Source organism: Dama dama, chromosome 29 (genome assembly GCF_033118175.1).
Source record: "Dama dama isolate Ldn47 chromosome 29, ASM3311817v1, whole genome shotgun sequence".
Classification (NCBI taxonomy): Eukaryota; Metazoa; Chordata; class Mammalia; order Artiodactyla; family Cervidae; genus Dama; species Dama dama.
The window spans coordinates 25,697,440-25,717,788 of NC_083709.1; the positions used below are offsets into that span (position 1 = coordinate 25,697,440).

The following is a 20,349-nucleotide window of genomic DNA, read 5'->3' on the forward strand; positions in this document are numbered from 1 at the left end:
AAAATAAAGAGAAGGAGGAATGTGGTGACCCAAGGGCAAAAGAGCAGATAAAACCAAGGAGCATCTTGGAATGCAGGAACAGAAAAACCACACCCTTATCGTCCTTCCTTGCCCCATGTTGTAACTATTAACAGGTTTCAGGTCCTCCTGAGCAGTATAACCTGTCTCCCCTCCTACCCCAGAGGGAGAAGAAATAACCTTACTCTCTCCCCCATCCCCCCACCAGTATATGTGCCTCATCCAAGCAGCAAATGACCTGCAAGACCCCTATCCCACTCCTTGTACCCTGGGTATAAAAGTGGACCAAGGACCCCTGTTCAACGTCGGTTCTCCCTTGAGCTGGCCCGCTGTTCTAACAGTGTCTCCCACTCTAACAAACTTTATTTCCCTTTCATTTTGTCTCATGTCTGGAAGTTGTTTTCCAACTTGCACCCAGACCATGACATATAATGTATATCACATGGCAATAAATCCAATGGAGAAAATTGGAGGGGGGGTTGGGAGTTGATTGTAATTTTAAACAGACTTGAAAGAGAGAGCTCTAGTGACTTTTGAGTAAGTGCTGAAGGAACTGAAGTAGTTAGCCATGATGGATCTGCGTGAAGGGTGTTCCTGGTAGAGGACGCAGCAAGTGTCGAGGTAGAAGCTTACCTGGTATTTGGGGGAATCAAAGAGGGCAGTGTGGATGGAGCGGAATTTGTGATGGGGAAAGTAAGAGGAGACAAAATCAGAGATAAAGGAATGCTTATTTGTGTTGGGTTTACTCTGACTAAGACAGGAAGGCCCAGGAGGATTTTTGAGCAGCAGAGTGACAAAATGCAATGTATATTTTAAAGGAACGACACTAGTGCCATATTGACAGTAAAGCAGACGCAGGGCAGGCAGTAAGCAGAGGAACCAGGTCGCATGCTGTTGCCGTATTCCGGGCTGCCTGTATCTGTGGCTGGACCATGGTGGTAACTGGGGAGGTGGTGGACTGAGATCTGCTTCTGGGTATCTCTTGAAGATAAAATCAGTGAGATTTTCTGATAGTGTAGAGGTGGAATAGAAAAGGAGAAAAGTCAAAGATGATTCCACAGGGGCCTTAAGCAACTGACAGGTTGGAGCGGCCCTTCCCAGAGATGGGGAAGACAGCAGTGTGAGTGAGTCTGATGGAGAGGATCCAATCAGTGTGGGTGAACTTTGGGTATCTGAATCCTTTCCACTCCCCCCCATTCTTTGCATTTAGAATACTTTTCCAAACAACCTAAGATACATATGCATAAGGAATAATAAACAGTCAGTGGGAAACAATATCTACTTCAATTCATGATGGGATTGGTTTTCTGTACAATACAGGGTTCTGACAAAACCTGGATTGGAGAAGAGATGTAACCCAAGATGCTCTAGAGTGAATGCTTGCATCACCCCCAAACACAAGTCATATGTTTGAATTCCAATCCACAAGATGATGGTGTTGAGAGGTGGGGCCTTTAGGAGGTGATTAGGTCACAAGGGCAGGGACCCTTGTGAATAGAATTAGTGCCCTTATCAAAGAGGCCTGAGAGGACTTCCATGGTGGTTCAGTGGATAAGAATCTGCCTGCCAGTATAAGAGACATAGGTTCAATTCCTGTTCCAGAAAGATTCCACATGCCTCAGAGCATGCACCACAACTACTGAACCTGTGCTCTAGAGCCTGGGAGTTGCAACTGCTGAGCCCATGTGCCATAACTACTGAAGTCTGGAGCCTTAGGCCTGCATTCTGCAACAAGAGATATCACCAAATAAGTCTGTGCACCGTAACGAAAAGTAGCCCCCCACTTGCCACAACTAAAGAAAGCCTGCGTGCAGCAAAAATTAAATTATTAAAAAAAAACAACACAAAGAGGCCTGAGAAAGCTTCCTTGCCCCCTTCTGCCATGTGAGGACACAGAGAAAAGATGTCAATGAGGAAATGGACCATCATCAAACACCAAATCGGCCAGTGTGCTCATCTTGGACATCCTAGCCTCTAGAACTGCGAGAAGTCATTTCTGTTTATCAGTATTTCCTTTCAGTAGCCTGAATAGACTAAGAAACTGGACCAAGGAGGGCTTGGATTTAAAATGCTGACCCTTCAGAGCAGATTCTGAAGGTTGAGCCATCCTCTTCCAGTCACCAGGTCACAGGCAGGGAAGCTGGATTAGGAAGATGGGACATGATTCATCATACTGACCCCACTCACTGGTGAAAGTTAGCCAGGAAATAATGAAGGCTACCTCCGACCCCACCAGCTTCACTGTTGCTCCCCATTGAAGGGGTCACTAAGGGGCAGAAGTGGGATGAGGCAAGGCTGAAACCCAAGGAGTGAGGCAGAGAAAGTTCCATGAATCCTTATTGATTAGAATCGAATATTTTCTTTGCCCTACACAGACTCTGCCCATCTGTGCCCTGGAGCTTGAGCCCTTTCTTTGAGGGCAGAAGTTGGATAATGATGAGGGCAGAAGTTGGCTCTTTAGTTTCTGAGACAGAAAAACTTATTTTTCCTCTCTTCTTGACAGAACAGAAAAACTCTGTAATGAGAATTCTAGGGCAGGCAACAGGCTCTTCCCAGTTTGGGAAAAGGAGTGAAATAGAAGGACTACTAAAGGTAAACTAGAGTAATTAACAGACACTTTCACCCTAATTGTTCTGCATGACGAAGAAGAGTTGATTGCCATAAGGCCAAGGGACAAAAGGGGCTTTAAAGAAGTGAATGAAATTTGAGACAGCTTAGAAATGAGATTGCATGAGTCAACAGTTACTCGAAACATTTCTTAGTTGGATGGGTTTTAGTATCTGACCATTTTTTCTTCTCCAATTTGAGTTTTATATTCACAGTCTTCAATATCTTTGCATTGCCAAATGACACAAAATTCAATGGAATCCTTTAATTTAGGGTTGATATCATTAGACCATGACTATTAAATATTTCTTATAATATCAGACTTGATATTACAAAGGATGAGTGTGGGCTTAGAGGTTCTCACTTGGTAGTTGTGGAAACCACTTTTGGGGGAGGGATATTTCTCTATATAGTCTAGTTTCTACTTAATATATTTCTAAACTTCTTTAAAGTGTGTACTGAGAATTATAAAATGCAATACCTCGTCATTTGGTATACTTTGCAGTCAATGTGGATGAAGATGCTATTATACGAGGAATAAAAAGATATGGAAGATTCATTTTTTTTTCCTGCCTCGGGAGACTTATATATAATGACTCCTACTATGAACAAAGAATACTTTCTGTGTTTAGTTTATCCTTTAGCACCACCCTTGCAGGTAGACACTGCTCTTCCAAACTTACGGAGAATATTGAGGTTTAGAGGTCACAGACCAAGATCACACAAAGAGAAAGGGGCAGGCTGTAGGTTGGGATTCAAGGTCCATGCTCATTTCATTACTCTCAGCTTATTGTAGTGAATTTGCTAGAATCTCGAAGTATTTTCCAATGATTACTGCTATTCTTTGTCCGGCAGTCCATAGCAATTTTCAACAAGTCAAAAAATCTTGGAGAAATCTTGGAGAAGGTAAGCAATTTCCCTCTCTCTAGGTGCGTTGGATGTGACCATGCTGGGTCCAGAACGCATCCTTTCTGATCTGATAGCTTCCTCCCCGCCCTGGCCCGAGAGTCAATGTCTTTTCCACAAGGCTGGGAGCCCCGTTCAGACTGTCCATTCCCCACCTCTTTCCCGAGGGACGATGACCCGAAGGCGACCTGACGTCCCTTCCCAAGGGAGCTGCCATTCCGAAGGCGGCCGCCAGGGGGTCCCCGCTCCGCTCGCGCCCTCGCAGGAGAGCCGCGCTCCGGTTGCCGGTGGGGGGCTGCTCTGGAGCGGCGGCGGCGGCGGCGGCAGCTGGAGCCCGGTGCTCGCTCGCCCGCGCGCTTGCCGAGACCGCGCGCGCTGGCCCGGGAGCCCCTCGCTGGATCCGCGAGCGTCGCCCCTCCTGCCCCAAGCTCACCCTCTTCCCCTCGCGCCGCCTGCAGCTGCCCCAGCGCGGAGAGCCGACAGGGCCCCGGGGCTGAAGGTAAAACCCCACGGTGAGTGAGAGCTCGCTCCCAGCGAGGGGCGGTGGCGCAGCTCGCAGCCGCTCGCGCCGGGTCGCGCCCGGGCGGTTTAGAGGTGCGGGGCGCACCTGGGGCGAGTGCAACAGGAGGGCTGGAGGCGGCGGACCCCGTTTCCCCGCCCGCCCTCCGCCTGCTTCCGGGGCTGGAATCCGCCTCAGACCCTTGCCCGCGTCTTGGCTTCTGGCAGCCTCCTCCCGTTCCCTTCCCGGGTTGGAACGAGAGCCCTCCTCGGGCTCCGGGGCCTTGATTTTTCAAGATCTATCAATGAACTCGTTCTTCTCTCGGCGAGGAGGGGGCGGGCACGACTCTGTCCCCGAATCCATCTCGGATCGCAGATGATTGCAGAGTGCATGCTGGACTGTGGGTGGCGGGAAGACAAACTTTTACTAAAGTGCGCCTGGGCAGGGGGACCACGTTTAGGGCGTCTTGGTGTTGAAGGCGGAGGCTCGGCTGGGGGCTGCGAAGGGGAAACTCCAAAGCGTCGGCCGGGTCGCCCCGGGAGAGGGTGTGTAAAGGGCGTACAAATCCTTCGGAACCCCTGGGCCAACAACTGTCAAACATCGGGAATCCCAGCCCCTCGCCCTGCACTCAGGAAGAAGGTGAAAACCCTTCAACTTTCCTCTGATTGCTCCTCCCTGCCTTTGGACCCCTTTGGAAGGGTACAGGGCCGACCCCCGGCGCCTGGCAAGTAAGTACCAGACCGACACCCCAGACTTCTCAAGATCCCCCCTCACCCACCTCCCCGACCCCTCCCAGACGTCCGCCCCGCAGGGACCACGCGACAGAGCCGAAGGAGAGCGAGGCGAATGGCCTTTTGTTTCTCGGCGTTTCCCCTATTGTTCGCCTTTCTAACATCTGGCGGGGCTCGGGAGACAAGGAAGCCCCTCTTGTCCTCCTCCCCCGCCCCGCTACGCCAGCCTCCCCGCCGGCTTGCGCCCGGGAGCCTGCCTGGGGAAGGCGAGGAGCCCGACCCCCGCGGGGCCGCCCCACCCGGGCCTTGCGGTGAGAGGGCGGAGGGAAAGTTGTTCCTTCCCCGCCTCCTCGGCTGCCTGTGGCCCCGGGCGCATTTCTCAGATCTTATCCCTAGCGCGCTGCGGAGCGCAGATCCAGAAGGTGCCGCTCGCGGGAGAGTGGAAGCGAGGTGCTGCCCGAATCCCGGGTGCCTTTTTCCTGTGAGTTCCAGTGGATTCCAGTCTCCGCCTAAAGGCGTGTGGTTGGCCGGTTGCCAGGCGGTGGGACGGGATCAGGGCAGGTCCGGTAGGCAAACAGCTACGTCTAAGGCTCTGAGACTGAGGCTGTGAGTGTCCAAGGGCCGAAGGGCAGGCGAGCCGCCCTCCTTAAGGAGGGCGTGTGTGCAGTGCTGGGCTCAGCCGCGTCCGACTCTTTTGCGACCCCGTGGACTGTAGACCGCCAGGCTCCTCTGTCCATGGAGAAATTCCCCAGGCAAGGACACTGGAGTGGGTTTTCATTTCCTTCTCCAGAGGATTTGCCCGGCCCATGTCGGGAAGGGTCCCCTTCTGGAACCCGGGTCTCCTGAGTCTCCTGCATTGCAGGCGGATTCTATACCGCCGAGCCACTAGTGGAGATGTAGAAATAACCTGGGAAGCCTGGAGACTTTGCTTATAAATAGGCGTGAAGTGGCTCCCTCCAGAATGAACCTGGGGTCCTGACTTTGCACAGCGCTCCAAGTTTAAAGCCCGGGTACCCTCTCAACGTTTGGTAAGAGCAGACCTGGAGGACCCAGGACTGACTGTGCAGACGTTTCCCCGTCCCTGCGAAGCTGTGTCTGGGGACCGAATTCCCCTGTGAGCGCGCCGGTGAGATTATAACGACCCTATTGTTACTCTGCCTTTCCTATCAAGTTGTGTGCGTACACGTGGTTCTTATTCCTAATGACCGAGGATTGTTAAAGAACTAGGACTTACACCTGAAACTAATATTGTAAATCAACTATGCCTCGGAGGTGGGGGGGCGGGTAGAATTTGGGCAAAAACATAGTAGCGACTCTCAGAGGGCAGGGTCCCCAGATGGTGCCCCCAGAGTTGCTTAGCTGGTGAGGGGAGACTGTGTGTATACACCTGTGGGAATGTATACCTGCACAGAGCCTTACATATACTAATGTTAGCTCTTTCTGTCTGACATACAGTCAGTGCCTCTCCCAAGAAGGCTCAGGCAGGCTCTTGTTTTTTTTGATCCTTCACTTTTTGATCTGTGCCCCAAGCCAGGGGAGGGAGGAAGCTTCTGCATGAACACCTGTGATCTTGTACCCACTGGAAGGTTTTAAGTAGAGACTGTGCCTCTGTAGAGTTTCAGGAGTTTGCCCTTCCAGAGTTGGAACTTTTGAGCTTCCGTTTAATAATGAAAAACAAAAGAGACGAAGTCAGCAGAGAAGACACACAGAACGCATTCTCCAGTAATTTCTGGATGTTACCAGTGGGACCCACAGAAGAAAGAAAGCAAAATCTTGGAAGCGCCAGAAGGCACTTTACAAATACTTCATTATGAAAATAATCCCCAAGGAAGGATTCCTTTGAAATTTAGCAGCAGCAGCACTAGAAAAGCAGGAAGCGCCTGGCTTGCTCAAGAAGGGTCTAAAAGCATCATTAACGAAGTGAAAGGGCAACATCTGTCCCAGTCTACTCCAGTAAGGAAAACAGGGTAGTTATAGTGAAAGATAAGCTTGTACGACTTCTTTAATTTTAGAGTTAGAAGAAAACCCTCCCCAGCATTGAAGAAAAAATAAAAAATACAGAGAGGTGAAAATTAAAACAGAAGGAGGAGGGATGTTATAAATAAGGCTCCACTGAACAATCTTATCCAATTGTTTACATGGAATAAATTTCTGGAGATAGGATGACTAGGTCTAAGGGGTGAATGTACTTTTTTTTAAATGACATTTAAGATTGCTATATTGTCCTGTAGGAAACTTGTGCCAGTTACCATTTCTCTATCAATACACAGGATTTTTTTCTTCTGTACTGATACTCTACATTATCACTTTTTTTTTTTTTAATATCTACCAGACTGATGAGAGGGGAGTATCTTATTACCTTCTTTTACATTTCTCTAATCACAAATGAGAGTAAACATTTTTCATATTGTCTGTTAGTATTTCTTGTGATGTTACCAGTTTGTGTCCTTACCTATTCTTCAGTGAGAATATTCTCCTTTTTCTGACTAGTGGTGCTCTTAATAAAAGCATCCCATTGTGACTTCTGCCCCTCCTGGTACAATCAGACAAGCTTTATTGACTAGAAGTGCTGATTTTCTTTCCTTCTGCATTATTGCAAACATTTGGCAAGACTGCAACCATCAATTGCTAAAGTAACTGACATGGTCCCAGGAGAATCATTAAAGAGATCATGCAAAGGCATTATTAGAGAAATTCATGGAAAATATCAAATGTATACCTTCTGCTTTGTAGCTTGCATGTCCCAATTCCTTTATAGCTTGTAATGCTTTTTAAAAATTTACAACAGTTACTGATGAGTTACTGTTACTAAATGGATGATATAAATTTGTTTTATTGTCTGATCCTTCTACTGGTAACCAGGATACTGTGATCCACAACTAGTTCTTGTTCTTTTAAACATTTCTTCTAACTTTTGAACTGAGTTTTATTTTAATACTTTCTCAGTATAACTATGTTGGAGTTTAACTATCCAACTATTCAACTATGGATGAATCTTGAGTCTAAACCATTTAGCATCATGCTATGAAAATAATAGCAAATAAAGGCCTTCCAAGAGTTGAACTGGATACTCTCTGTGATGCATTTGAGTAGTCACAATCTGTCTGTTAATCTTCTTGCTTGAAGATAGATGATTCTGAAATGGGGTAGAAGGGAGAGAGAAAGGTAGAGAAAATTCATTTCAACTATAAGGTGAATTAATACAGATGAAGGACCATGCAAGAAAATTTAAGTAAATAATCTGGGTAATCTACGCACAAAATAACTTTCAAAAAGATAAAGTATATTAAAGTGTCATGTATTAGTAAGAAGATTAGTAGAAGAAAGTGGCCTTCTAGTTGGGAAAAATCCAGTGTGAAATTCTTCCATAGTCTAACCATAGGTATTTCATTTCAGGTAGAAAACAAACAAAAAAAGACAGATATTAAACTTTTCTGCAGTATTTTTCATGCTTTTAAGTGTCAAAATCGCATAATATGTATTGGGAATGAACAATGCTCTTTGTATTAGAATCAAAAGCTCTTAAAGGTTGAATGAGACTTTAATGGTCATCTCATTCAACCATCTAATATCATTATGGATCTTCACTCTCTTACAGTAATAAAATACCAACCCACAAACTTTCTATCATTTTAACCAAACCAGGCTGAGAAGCAAATGGGTCCAAAATTTCTATTTTCTTTTTTTTAGAGTAGGGAGACAGGAACGGTTTTAAGACTGTGGGACCTTGTACAGGCTCTTTTAACATGCTGAACTTTCCTAGAATAAACAATCTTGGCAGCAAGAGGGTTAAGTCATTGAGGTGTTAGATTTTGCAGGATTCTCTGAGCCCTGTCCTCTGGCCATGGGTTTGAGGGAGTTCAAAAGCAACAGAGCAAAGCAAGAGCAAAAGGAAAGAAGAACAGAGAATAGGAGATGGGAGGGCGAGTCCTCCTCTAAAACTGTCTTCAGGACTTCCTAACAAGACTCTTGATCACCCAGGGGGTGGTAGGCATCACCTTGTTTGGAGAGGTGAATGTGGCCAATGTTGCAAGGCCAGACTTCAGAAAGAAAATGACCATTACCCAAACCACCAGTAATCCAGTTGAGGGGAGCCATGGGACAGCACAACAAGCCTTAAAAAGAAGATGAAGGAGGAAGAGAAGGAAAAGGAGATTTTGGCGAGAAACAGAATTTTAATTCTTAGAATATATTATTAATACCTTATCTCCTCCTGAGTAGTGCTGTGAGTTTCTGAAAGAAGTAGAAACACCTTCTGATTTCCATTCAGACAATCTCCCAGGCACAGGGACTGCGTTTCTTATCTTTGAGGAACCTGTCTATCCTGTTGAAATATCTCCTCAGTTCTAGGTTGCCTGGCTGGAGGACTGGAGCTCCTGAGGGTCTCCTCTCTGGCTGAGAGAGGCGCTTCCCTCTCTCCTGTATCTTCATCTCCGTCCTCCTCTTCTTCCCAGCATTGCTCCAGGTACCGCAGCTGGTGATCAAGTCCGACCTGGACTTGGCTCAGGTGTTTCTTTTCCCAAGTGGGTTTGAACATGTCTTGAGTGAAGATGTGGAAGGCTTGTCTGGACATTTTGTAGAAGGCCTCCTTGATGTTCCTCTTCAGAGGCTGGCTGTGTGAGAAGATCTCTTGGGGCAACTCGAAAGCTTTGCCTTCTTGTAGACACTCTATAGGAAATGAATTGCTCATCCTCCTCAGAAGTCTCAGATTCTGCCAGGTGACTCTCCTCAGGTGAACATTCAGTAAGTTACAGTCCAGAGAGAGGATGCCAGTGATGAACAGACCCATGAGGCGTGCCAGCCACACATATTTTCAAATCCCATCAGGCTTGCTGCTCATTTTTTTCTCCCTCGCCCATGGAGGTGGAAAATCCACAAGACTCAGAGGTTGACAGTGAGGTTTTAGGTCTGAAGTATCCTTTCGTGTGCCTTTTATCCACCTGGGTATCTTCAGTGGGAAGGAGTTTTTGCATTCATCATTTTATGGTACTCAGCATTTCAGCTTCTTTGCCTCTGAAGCTTTTTTGATTTGAGGTGACTATGCTGACTTTGGAAGTGCTTTTTTTTTTTTTTTTTTGAGAAAAGTGAGCAGAGCATTATGATTGTGTTACCATCGATGGCTGGATGATCCATCCCAGTACTATACAAGTGTCAGCACAAGACAGATGCAGACTGTTTCAGAAAGCCCTGAAAGCTACGATTCTATACACTTGCTCACCCAACACTGTTACATAAGAGAGAGCCATCCTCCAAGAAAATATTTTTTTGTACCTGGCCCTATAACCAAACCTCTTCTCTCATGGAGTTAATCATAGACGTTGACCAAATGAATATGATTATTTGATTGCAAGGCCACTAGAACATCACATGGTTGAGGTTTTTTCCTGTCTTGTTAAACTTCTGTATTTGCATATTTTCTCTTTTATTTGAGTTTTTTGTGTCTCAAGAAAGATGAAAACCAGAGTGCATCATTGAGCATGGCACTTGTCACATAGAAGACTAGAGCAGCTTAGTTTTGTATTGCCACTAGAAAATGTTGGCACTCTCCAGCTGTCCTTTCCTGTAGTGAAGCTTGAACCAGCACTTACCATCCCCACCTAGCATTTTGTATGCCTCTGATCTCCTTCTTAGAAATCTTCTGGGGGCTTATATACTGGGGAATATTTTTCTGCCTCATTAACTTCTCTCCTGTAGTATCTAAACTTTAAGATGTGGTTTAGCAGTATGTTAAAACTTTGGCTTAACTTTCTTTCTTGCTGAGAAGTTCTGTGTGCTGTAAAGATTTTTTGTTCTGATTTGTTTTTGAGGAGGTATGTGAGTAGGTGATCACCCACATTAGCCAAACTAATTCACACCTGGACCAATATTCCTGTGGTAATGAGGGCTATCCACCATTTATGATTTTCACTTTCTTTGACCAGGTAAGCTTCTTCTGGTATGGTCAAAGGAAATGGATTTTTTCCTCCAGGAACCTGAAATGGGATGCCATTAAAGAAGGCTAGTTTTAATTACCACCTTAAAAAAAGAGAAATGCATTAATTTTTAATAAAGTCATTTTAGAATGGTGGGCAACCACAGTTCCTCAAGCATGGCAGACTTTGACTGGAAATTTGGCTTAAAATGTTCATGTCTAAATTAATTGGCTGCACCAAGGACTAATTGTAGACAAGTGAGATTTCTTAAAATCCTGGCTTTTTGGACTGATTTATTTTGAGAAGAAAACCTACTACATATGTTACTTTATATGCTCTCTTTGTATAAACTCTGATTTTGCAGAGGTATTTTGTGGGATGACTAACTTAGAAAAATAATCGGGAAAATGAAACCTTTTCTATAGGATTATAAACTGACACAGACTTCTTGGAGAGCAAAATGGTAGTATATATCAAAAGCCTTAAAACTGTACATGATCTTTGACTCAGCAATTCTCCCTCTAGGCATTTATCTCCAAGAAATAATGATGGATGTCTCTAAGGACTTACCTGTCAGGAAGTTCATCACAGCAAAAAACTGAAAACAATTAAAATGTTTAGCAGTAGGTACTTGGTTAAGTAAATCATCAGTAGAAAATGTCTGTGCAAGCATTCAAAATTATGCTGTGGGAATATACTTGGTTACTTGGATGGACAAGCTTTGCAGCTTAAAAGCAAGTTTACACGGTAGTATACAGAGTCTGTTAAATATAAACACATGCATATATGTACAGAAAAAAATCTAGAAGTATATATGCTACAAACATTAAGAAAAATAATTAAGAAGTATGAACTATGCATTTATAAACTCTGTATGTATGTATGCATAACAATAAATATATGTTTATAAAATGCCAATGTCTTCTGAAGGCCAGACCTCCTTCCATCCCTCACACTACTTCTTATTCCTAAAGCTTCTTGAATTGTCTCAGTAGAACGGCTTGTTCCTCTTTTGGGCTTTTACAGTGCTTTGTCCTCCTTAATTTTGGCTTTTTAAAGTAAATAATTGTATAAGTGCTGAACTCCCAATTCTGTGTGCCCCCACCCCTACCCACTCAGGGCACTTAGCATAATTCCTACTGCTTTGAGACAGTTTCCTGGTACTATCCAAGCTAAGAGTTTGTTCAGTTGAACTTCTATGCTGATAGGTTCTGCCAGTGGGTGATGGAGGTGGCTGGAAATTTGGCTGTTGTCCACCACCTTGAAGGTCCCTGTATTTTCTGTCAGGTACAGTTTTGTCACCTTACCCCTCCTTACCTCAAATTTCCTCCCTTTATTGTCACTCCACATTTTATCCTCATTTATTCAAAACCTTATTTTTAGCATCTGCTACATGCCAGTCACTGGGCTAGTCCTTGAAGAAGGAGGGATAAGATAAGTCCATGATCTCAAGGCATCCATGGTTGAAGAAGCAAGCATGTTCTGAGGGTTTTGGGTACAGAAGTAATTCCTAGGTCTTTGTTATAGCGTGTACCTCATTCCTCATGTGCCGATGATGTTGACAATATTCATGACAAGAAAGGAAAGATGATTGACATGCATGTTGTCTACGTCTTCCACCATTAGAATTGCCTGGTTTAACAAATAAAAGTGCAGAAGACCCATGCAGTATTTGGGATGTACCTGTACTAAAAATCCTTCATTATTTATCTAAAATTTAAATTTAACTGGGTGTCCTATATTTTACCTGGCAAGCCTATACACCATGCCAGCCCCACTGACTTCTTAGAGCAGAAGTGAAGTGAAGTGGCTCAGTTGTGTCCGACTCTTTGCGACCCCATGGACTGTAGCCTGCCAGGCTCCTCTGTCCTTGGTATTTTCCAGGCAAGAATACTGGAGTTGGTTGCCATTTCTCCAGGGAATCTTCCTGACCCAGGGATCGAATGAGGGTCTCCCGCCCTGCAGGCAGTCTCTTTATCATCTGAGCCACCAGAGAAGCCCAACTTAGGCACGAAGGCCTCTGCAGGAAACTCTTCCTCTTCTAGCTGTGCCCCTCATGCACAGGGGCATTCGATTTTGTCTCTCTGTGCTGGTTTTACTTGTGTGCACTTCCCTGACAACTGTGCCCACTCCGAAGAGGGTACCTGCCATGCCAAGACAAAATAGTCCACACACACATACAGTCACACGTAATTGTCATGGTCAGAAGCATTTTTGGATGATCAGTGTTGGTCATGCCTCTCTTCTGTAAAAGCCATGGCATCTGACTCCATCTCAAAATACAATGAGAAAGTCAAAAAGGATGACAGTGGAAGGAAATGTTTTTATTCCAGAATTTGTGTGTGACAACTGCCCAGTCTGTCACTGTGGGCTAGGTGTGACATGCTAACATTGTTCCACAGGGCTTCCTAGTTTGGAGCTAGTGGTACAGAATCCACCTGTCAATGCAGGAGACATAAGAAATGCCCGTTTGATTCCTGGGTGGGGAAGATGCCCTGGAGGAGGGCATGGCAATCCACTCCAGTTATTCTTGTTTGGAGAGAGGAGCCTGGCAGACTGCAGTCCGTGGGGCCTCAAAGAGTTGGACAGAACTGAAGTGACTTAGCACGCATCGTTCCATGATATCTGCTCTCCTTTCTCTAGATCGGGGGAAAGGTGATTACCAGGGCTGCCCTGTTGTCAGTGCAATTGTGTGAATTTGACATGGGGATGACATGGTTACTGGTAATGGGTGAGACACAATTTGTTTGACAAAGTGAAGATGAGATATCCCGGTCTAGACGAGATAGCCATGACTCACTCGTGTGCATTTGGCATTGTGCGGTAAGATTTATAGCGCTCCAGGAAGAGGCAAGTTTTGAACCAGAGTAAGCCTAACATGTTGATCATACATGTTACATTACTCAGTGCATGTAAGTTAGTCATTGCGTTTGTGGGGTCACTAGGTGATGGAGCCGAGTAGGGAGCTCGAAGATGGGAAGCCTTGTTGTATCCATGCATAGGACTGCTTTCCACGTGGCGTGCAGACCATGGCCACCACAAAGTCACGTGGAACTGTTTTAGCCCAGACCAGCCCTGACACTGTGACAACTTGGTGTTTCACCCATTTCCACTGCCTCCCACATTGGGGTCTGCCTCTCCCCTGGTTCTTTCTTGGTTGTTCTTCTCTTGATGGTGTACCTGATATAGAACCTTACAGTGACTACACAAGTAATAGGTGGATGTGTTCACATTATAAAAATTTAAGCACTTCAGATAAAGTGAAAGCTGGCTTGCCAGCTCCGCCCCCCATCGTGTCTCTCTCCCCTGCAGTAACCACAGTTATCAGTGTGGTAGGTCCTTGCTTGAGATCTGTCTCCCCACCAAACACTACGTTCTGCAAGCACACATCCAACAACTGGCTTGTCCACTGTTCATTCTTGAATGCCCGCAGGGCCCACAGACATGGAGAGACCCCTGGACCTCTTCCTTGCTGATCTATAGCATGGGCGTAGGGAGACTTGCACTTATGTTTTGAAAATTACCAAAACAGGATTATAAAGATTGTGATATGCCATGAAATTCAAGCCTGGAACTTGTATCTCTGTGACTGTATCTATGATATCATTTGGATATGATATGATTTTTTTAATCTGTGTTATTATAAATCCTTAGTGAATATGAAGCCCAGGGTGAAATGGCTCACCAGACCTGGATCAGACGGGTCCAGTGCCTTTCACAGCACCCTGCGCATACTAAGTACTCAGTAATTATTTGTTGGATGACTGAGGGAAGATAATGAAGCCGTGTCTCTCAGTGACAGGGAAGTTATTTGGTGGTTTTAGTTCTGGTGTAGAGATACGGGGTGGGCAAAGTCAGGTGCTGGGGAGATTTGAGAAGTTCACAGAATGGTAGATGGCAGCCGAAGCATTCACTCAGCATCCCCTCCTCCCTCCGTTGCTTTGTCTTTGGGATTCCCAGGGGCTGGTTAGGTCATGAACACCAACATACCTCCATGCTGGTAGTATCACATAGTTCTGTGTTATTTGGCTGATTCATACATCTTTGCCTCCAGACAAGACATATATCTTACTCAGTTTTGTAGGCATGCTACCTCTTCAATAAAGACATCAATGTTTGTTGAATAAAAGCCCACCAGGTGACTTTTTTCTGCTTCTTAAATTTGGGTGTTAACTTGTGCTGAAAAAATTGCTGAGTGGTTCCAAAATCGTGACTTCCCCCCTCCCCTGATTGTTGTGCTTCTCTGTATCATGTGCTTCCAAGGATTGTCACTTTACCACATCACCCTTAGGGAGGCTGAGTGGACAGTCTTCCCACTGGCTCTCTTTCACAGCCCAGCTTCAAGTGATGCATACAGTAACTTCCTCCACAGGGCTGATTGGAGCTTTTATTTTATTTATTTATTTATTTTTGATTGGAGCTTTTAGAAAAGGACCCCTGATGAAAAGAGACTTCTCCTGGTGAAATAAGGATGTACGTAAACATGCACCATTGGTAAAAACCTTCCCTCAGTTTGGGGTTCATCAGAACAGCTTCCATCCAAATCCTTGTTCCACTCTTGGTTGCTCTTGGTTCATTTGAACACTAATGGGACTTTCACTTTTGAGATGGTGGTAAGCATTTCAGACGAGAAGAGGTCACCTCCCAGAATAACCTTCTCTTTTACCCACTGAATAGATGTGGATTTATTTCTTCCCAGACTGTATCTGAATACGCCTGTAGTTTGGAAAATCAGTGAGAGTGGAGTGAAAGATGGACAGAGATGTCTTCTTGTCTTGGATAAAAATTTTAAAGGGAATTGCCATGGCAGGAAGAAGGGTAGTGTCTTTTTAAAATTCCTGTCAGTTTGCATGTGGTCATAAGATTTCCTTACATTTATGAAGAACAAAGAAAGGCATTATTATGGAAAAATTTAACTGGACTTTTCTTTGACAGAAAATTCACATGTTCCAAATAATAGGCTTTTTTTTTTTTTTTTTTTTTAGTACCTGAGCAATGCCTGGTTTTGGGGATGGTGTCTAGAATAATCTAGTAGAGCCATAGGGTGCCATGTGGAGGGGGCTTTTTTCTTCCTGACAACTCTCCTGCCTCTAACTAACCTGTGAAGTACAGACTCTAAATCCTAGATTTTAGGTTTGGAAGGACACTGAGAGGTAGACTTGGGGTTAGAGGGATAAAATGACTTGCCCAAGGTCACTTTACTTGGGGTAAAGTCAGAGAGGGCAATTAATTCATTTAAGCCTAAAATTAAAGCCTCCCCCTTCTCTTTTCCCTCCTTTGTGATCTTCCAGCATATGCCCCTCATGAAACATGCCAGGTATGTATCCGTGAGTTCTTGGCAGATGTTATTGGGACTGAAAATTGGCTTGGTTATTTCACTTCTGCCAGTTGGGGCTACATGTGTTGGAGACTGTAGTATTGATAGTTTCCCAGGACTGCTGTAGTAAATTTCCATGAACAGTGTGGCTTACAACAATAGAAATTTATTCCCTAATAGTTCTGGAGGCTAGAAGTCCAAAATTAAAGTGTCATCAGGGCCGTGTTCCCACCAAACCTTCAAGGGGAAACTCTTGCCTCTTCTAGCTTCTGGTTATTGCTGGAAATCCTCGGTGTCCCTTGCCTGTAGACATATCACTCCAGCCTCTGCTTCCATAGTCAGATGAAGTTGTCCATGTTTTTGCATGCCCCCATGTCTTCCAGACATTGCCTTTGGTATTCTCTGGTAACAATCTGCATAGTTACTAAGTACAATAAAGATACTATTTATGTAGTAGATACTAAGTATCAACTCTTTATGTAAATTATCTTTAATTCTCATAGCCACTACACAATGTATTAATAGATGTTATTCAATTCAGTTCAATTGCTCAGTCATGTCTGACTCTTTGCAAACCCATGGACTGCAGCAGGCCAGGCCTCCCTGTCCATCACCAACTCCCAGAGCTTGCTCAAACTCATGTCCATCTAGTCAGTGATGCCGTCCAACCATCTCATCCTCTGTCGTCCCCTTCTCCTCCTGCCTTCAATCTTTCCCAGCATTAGGGTCTTTTGCAATGAGTTAGTTCTTCGCATCAGGTGGCCAAAGAATTGCGATTTCAGCTTCAGCATCAGTCCTTCCAATGAATATTCAGGACTGATTTCCTTTAGGATGGACTGATTGGATCTCCTTGCAGTCCAAGGGACTCTGAAGAGTATTCTCCAACACCACAGTTCAAAAGCATCAATTCTTTGGTTCTTTATGGTCCAACTCTCACATCCATACATGACTACTGGAAAAACCATAGCTTTGATTATACGAACCTTTGTCAGCAAAGTAATGTCTCTGCTTTCTAATATGCTGTCTAGGTTGGTCATAGTTAATAAATGTTATTACCCTCAGTTTAAAGAGAAGGAAATGGAAACTTGGAAGTATTAGGTGACTTGCCTGATATCACATATCTGGAAATCCACAGAATTAGGTTTCAAACCCAGGTCTGTCTGAGCCCAAGTTGTATATTTGCAAGATGTAAGGGTTCTAAAGATTTGGCATAAAATCCACTGTGTGTGTATTTCATTCCCAAAAGGATTTGAAGAAGCTTATAAATATATATATATATGGGCTTCTCAGGTAGCTCAGTGGTAAAGAATCTGCCTGCCAATGCAGGAGATGTATGTTCCATCCTTGGGTTGGGAAGATCCCCTGAAGGAGGAGATGGCAACCCACTCCAGTATTCTTGCCTAGGAAATCCCACGGACACAGGAGCCTGGCACACTACGGTCCATGGGGTCACAAAAGAGTCAGATGCAACCGAGCCACTGAGCACACACACATAAACATGTATAACACAGGAGAATAAAAACAGTTAAAGGACTTAGAGTTGAGAGAAAACAAGAGCAAGAAAATAAGATGAAGTCAGGTGCAGTCTGAACATAAGCGTGCTTGTCATATGTCTAGTGTCGTTATGGAAGGGAGATTGCATATCTGTCTCTAGGCTTTCTAGAAGCGAGGCGGAACTATGCCCTGCTTCCGTAGTATCTCAGATGGTAAAGCATCTGCCTGCAATGCAGGAGACCCGAGTTTAATCCCTGGGTCAGGAAGATTCCCTGGAGAAGGAAATGGCAACCCACTCCAGTATTCTTGCCTGGAGAATTTCAAGGACAGAGGAGTCTGGCAGGCTCTGTGGGGTTACAAAGAGTCAGACACGACTCAGTGACTAACACACACACACGAAGTAACCACAGTATCCGAGAGATAAAACAACCTAGCAGCAAAGCTAAATCCTCAGTAGAGGCAAAGCTCTTCTTTTTTTTCTCTTTTGTGTATGTGGCCATATCACCTGGCATGTGGCGTCTTAGTTCCCCGACTAGGGATCAAACCTGCACCCCCTGCATTGGGAGTTTGTAATCTTAACCGCTGGACTACCTACGAAAGTCCCAAGCAAAGCTCTTCTTGGTGCTGAGTCCTGGGGGGGAGTTTCTCCTGCAGTCTTTCTGAAACAGAGTGCTGTAGGATTTTCTGGACAAAGACCCCAGCAACTTCCTTACAGGAGTAACTGTCACCACCATCACTACCACATGTATTGCAAGGCTGAATTTTTTTTTTTTTTTTTCAAAAATTAATAACTAATTAGTTTTGGCGGTGCTGGGTCTTTGTTGCTGTGTGTGGGCTTTCTTTAGTTGCAGCGAACCAAGGCTACTTTGTAGTTGTGGTACTCAGGTTTCTCCTTGCTATGGCTTCTCTTGTACTGGAGCACAGACTCAGGAGTTGTGATGCACAGGCTTAGTTGCCCCGTGGCATGTAGAATCTTCCTGGACCAGGGATCTAACCCATGTTCCCTGCATTGTCAGGCGGATTCTTAACCACTGGACCACCAGGGAAGTCCCAAGGCTGAATCTTGTAACCTCCCTCGGTGCAGGTGGATGTTCCATGGCCAGTGCAAAGTTTCTTGCAGGCTTTCTGCAGCAGCTTGTTGATTTTTCTCCTGTCGAGCTGCAGAACGGAGTTCATGAGTTCTGGATTGGGACAGCGTTTCTTCATCAGGGCTCCAAGTGTGGAAAACTATAGTCATACATGTTGGCATTCCTAGGACACTCAGTGTGGAGAAACTGCCCTGACATTTCCAGAGTCCCTGCCCAGATCCAGTTCTGTGTTTCCTATTATACGTACAGAGGAACTTTGGGGAAAACTGTTTGTAGGCATGACTCTCTTCCATTTAGTCAGAACTGGAAACATAAACTATTTTGTCATATTGACCCAGTGCCATCAGCAAGAGGGAAGTGTGTGTTGGACTTCCATGCAGTTGTGGGCTTGCTTTGCCACACTCCCCTAAGGGCGATAGTTCTGGATGTGGGAACTCAAGCAGGCAGCCTGGGGTTTCACTCTGCATCGAGGGGACTTTTTTTCTCTTCTGAGAAAGCTTCTTTGTAAGTTGGAGAGCTTAAAATTCAAAGTGAAGATAGCCTTATGCCCCCAAATATTGTAGATAATTAAGTGTTAGGACATCCTTTTGGAACTATTAATTTTGTAAACTCAAACATTTTTTACATAAGAATAAAACCGATACATGGATGGTCTCAATGCTAAAACTTTATATTTCCAGGAATTGTGCGCTTAAGGGAGCGGAAATTGGCATTATCCTATAACCATCCCCACTGGGAGAGGGCAGTAATACTCATTGTTAAATGTGATAAGACTGTTTCTCATGGAAGATTCATGGGACAATGAGTGCTAAAATTATCTGTTCCCTAAAATTTCATCCATCCATCCATCCATTCATCTTTGAGGATATGATGCCTGAAACAAGAGAGTATGAAAGATAAAGAGGTGAAGAGGTTCATGTCTTCATAGAGTGTCCAGATTTTCAGACAGTAAAGAATACAATTTCAGTAAATCTTTCATCCAATTTTTTGTTGATGGGCGGGGCTGTGTTCCCTCCCTGTTGTTTGACCTGATGCCAAACTATGGTGGAAGTAATGAAGATAATGGCGACCTCCTTCAAAAGGTCCCATGCATGCATTGCTACACTCAGTGCCCCCGACCCTGCAGCAGGCCACTGCTGGCCCACGCATCTGCCAGAGACTCTTGGATTAAAGATTTACTGAACATGGCCCTGCCCATCAGAACAAGACTCAGTTTCCCCTTCAGTCAGTCTCTTCCATCAGGAAGTTTCCATAATCATCAAAGGTCAGAGAGAATGAAAACCATAATCACAGAAAACTAACCAAACTGATCACATGGACCACAGCCTTATCTAACTCAATGAAACCATGAGCCATGCCATGTAGGGCTACCCAAGACTGACAGGTCATGGTGGAGAGTTCTGACAAAACATGAGAAGGGAATGGCAAACCATTTCAGTATTCTTGCCTTGAGAACCCCATGAACAGTAAGAAAAGGCAAAGAGACAGGACACTGAAAGATGAACTCCCCAGGTCGGTAGGTGCCCAATATGCTACTGGAGATCAGTGGAGAACTAACTCCAGAAAGAATGAAGAGATGGAGCCAAAGCAAAAACAACACCCAGTTGTGGATGTGACTGGTAACGGAAGTAAAGTCCAATGCTGTAAAGAGCAATATTGCATAGGAACCTGGAATGTTAGGTCCATGAATCAAGGCAAATTGGAAGTGGTCAAACAGGAGATGGCAAGAGTGAACCTTGACATTTTAGGAATCAGTGAACTCAAATGGACAGGAATG

At 44.8% G+C, this 20,349-nt stretch overlaps 2 protein-coding genes across 6 annotated transcripts in view; one reads left to right on the plus strand and one right to left on the minus strand.

The window, feature by feature from the left end:
• Positions 1–3,859: 3,859 nt before the first annotated feature.
• MOB3B (MOB kinase activator 3B) overlaps positions 3,860–20,349 on the plus strand; it is a 230,711-nt gene continuing 214,221 nt past the window's right edge. For 2 of the 5 annotated variants that reach the window (XM_061132103.1, XM_061132098.1), the window contains exon 1: positions 3,860–4,043. The gene's annotated coding sequence lies outside the window, so the exon portion shown is untranslated. Of the gene's footprint in view, positions 4,044–4,290; positions 4,759–5,144; positions 5,243–5,394; positions 5,888–20,349 lie in introns of those variants that run through there. The other 3 variants (XM_061132100.1, XM_061132099.1, XM_061132102.1) reach the window with 3 other exon arrangements.
• IFNK (interferon kappa) lies at positions 8,965–9,601 on the minus strand. The gene is given in 2 exon segments (XM_061132704.1): positions 8,965–9,171; positions 9,173–9,601. Coding segments are annotated over 2 exon segments (636 nt in total).